Source organism: Gavialis gangeticus, unplaced genomic scaffold, assembly GCF_001723915.1.
Source record: "Gavialis gangeticus isolate Ggan-Ray unplaced genomic scaffold, GavGan_comp1, whole genome shotgun sequence".
NCBI lineage: Eukaryota > Metazoa > Chordata > Crocodylia > Gavialidae > Gavialis > Gavialis gangeticus.
The window spans coordinates 81,436,120-81,438,476 of NW_017728993.1; the positions used below are offsets into that span (position 1 = coordinate 81,436,120).

Consider the following 2,357-nt stretch of genomic DNA (forward strand, 5'->3'; position numbering starts at 1 on the left):
CAGACCTGGAGCTGCAAATGCGGAGCCCTGCGATGCATTACGGAGGTTTTTGATTACAAAAGGAAGAACCACCTCTTGCAATCAGGTTTCTTAGCCGGGATTCAAGCCCGCCTTCGCCAGCCGCAGGGCGCCGTTAGGGAAAGAGCGCCGCCGCGTCCCAGGTCTCCCGGGCGAGCACCGCCCATGTCCCTCCCCAGCGGCTGGAAGAGCCCGGCCGGCCCAGCCGCGCCTCACGGCTGCACAACGCTCGGCCGCCCCCGCGCGGCCGGGAGACTAGGAGGGTCGAGGCAAGGCGCGGCAGGACACGCCCCGGCCCACCGCTACAGCCGCGCTCTCCCCGTCTCCCTCGCCCGCGTCCCGCACCCGTGGTCTAGCCATGCTGCGGCTCCTCCGCGGCGCGGTGCTCCCCGCAGCCGCCTGCCAAGAAGGCGGCGGCAGCGGCGGCGGCGGTGAGAGCCGCTACGAGAAGCTGTTCAAGAAGCTGGACGCCAATGCGGACGGCAGGGTGGACATCGCGGAGCTCCAGACCGGCCTCAGCGCCATGGGCATCCCCCTGGGCAAGGATGCCGAGGAGGTGGGTGCTGGCCCCGGCCCACCGCTGCCGCCCTTGCTCCGGGCTGTGCGGGCGGCGCCCACTTCCTCCCTCGGCCCAGGCCTCCCCGGGCAGGAGCAGGGCGCGAACGGGGCCTCCCAGTCTCGAGTGTGGCAGGAAGGGCCGGCTCCTGCTCCCCTCTACGCGGGAGGAACCCGGGCGCTCCCCGGCTTCAGGCCAGGGCTGCTGGGTCTGCTCCGCCGGGGGAAAAGCCCGGCCTGACAGGGTGGCAGGGCCATCACTCAGACCCCCGTGGCAGTTTTTGCTGGGAAGTGCCAGAATTGCGTTGTTGCAGAAATATTATTATTGTATATTGTTTATATTATTATAATAATATCATTATAAACAGGGACCACCCGAGCAGAGTGTGGGGCCCAAGGCAAATCAGCCTGTGTGGGGTACTGCCCCTGGACGCAAGGAAGCTGGCAGTGGATTTGTGGGGGTGGTGAGCAGCCAGACATACCAGAATCGGTAGTGGATTCGGCAGATTTGGTGGGGGAGGGGGGGTGCAGGCAGCTGGATGTGCCAGATTTGGGAGTGGATTTAGCTGTAGGGTGCTGAGCGGCCAGATGTGATGGCAGCACGGAGTCACTCCGCCACTCCACCTGGCTTTGCAGGGCCCCCCAAACACGGGGCCCAGGGTGGCCCCGATTTCCACCCCCCCCGGGACAGCCCCAGTTATAAATGGCTCCATGTTTCAGCAAGATCTATTGCTGGTGATGGGGAAGCTCACCTAGATCCAGTTCAAGACTGAAGCCTGTGTTACCAGGTCTTTAAGTTGACTACTATAACTATACCCCAGGCCTGAAGAAGGGCCCTTTGTGCCCCCAAAGCTTGTCTAGCATCTCTCCCAACTCTACAGTTTGTCGGAAAAAAGATGTCACAAAAAGCCTGTGCTTCTGGTATGTTTTCTGGACTGTCAGGGCTGCAGCAGTGCTACTGCTGCAGCTGCTGTCATTCATAAGTAATCTCCATAAGACAGTTAAATAAAGTATCCTGAATAAAACCGTGATTAATAGGCCAGCAGTTGGTAATTCTGAGGATGTGGTGTGGTTTACCTCGTGGTGTGTCATCCCTTGTATTTCACCAGCTGTTGCTGCATGGTATATGATAGGACAGTCCAGAGCTGTCATCACAGAGACTGAACTTCTAGATTTGGCTCTTACTTCAAATTAACACAATCCGATTCAGTGTTGTCTAATTTTATATGGCTGGGGGCTGCATGCCAGGGTGAGCTGCATCAGTGCAAGCCATGGGTCACTCTGGCTGCACACTGTAAGGGCACCCCATACTGCACAATACCACATGGGTGTCCAGGCCCCCACCCTTAGCTCCCCAGCCATGCTGTGTGGGCATCCTGGGCCATGGGCTTCCTCAGCGCCACACCATGCTACCCCACCCAGAAGCAGAAGCTGGAGGAGGAAGAGTGAACCTGGAGACCCTGACTGTTGCTGGCATGATGGGGAAAGCAGTGGCTGGGTAGGAGCCCAGAGGCCACAAATTAACTTCTTGTGATTAACGTGGGCATGGGCTTCTTGTGGCCCAAAGGCTGCCAGTGGAAGAGCCTGGATCTAAATCACGTTGGTGAAACTTCCTCTTGAGCAGGAGATAAGAGAATGCTGTGCACTTTGCTCTGTAGTCCGCATGTCAGTGGGTTGTAACACCTGTGCTGTCTAGCAAATAAATGCAAATCAAAATGATTGTCTTTGTCCTTGGCCCAGGAAGTGACAGACATGCACTGGTGGAATTGGAGTTCTTTTTTTTT

General features: G+C 58.1%; 1 protein-coding gene across 1 annotated transcript in view; it reads left to right on the forward strand.

The window, feature by feature from the left end:
- Nucleotides 1-304: 304 nt before the first annotated feature.
- SLC25A24 (solute carrier family 25 member 24) overlaps nucleotides 305-2,357 on the forward strand; it is a 40,074-nt gene continuing 38,021 nt past the window's right edge. Inside the window, exon 1 of the mRNA XM_019502080.1 lies at nucleotides 305-574. Within this exon, the coding sequence (XP_019357625.1) occupies nucleotides 377-574 (198 nt within the window). The 5' untranslated portion in view covers nucleotides 305-376. The remainder of the gene's footprint in view (nucleotides 575-2,357) is intronic.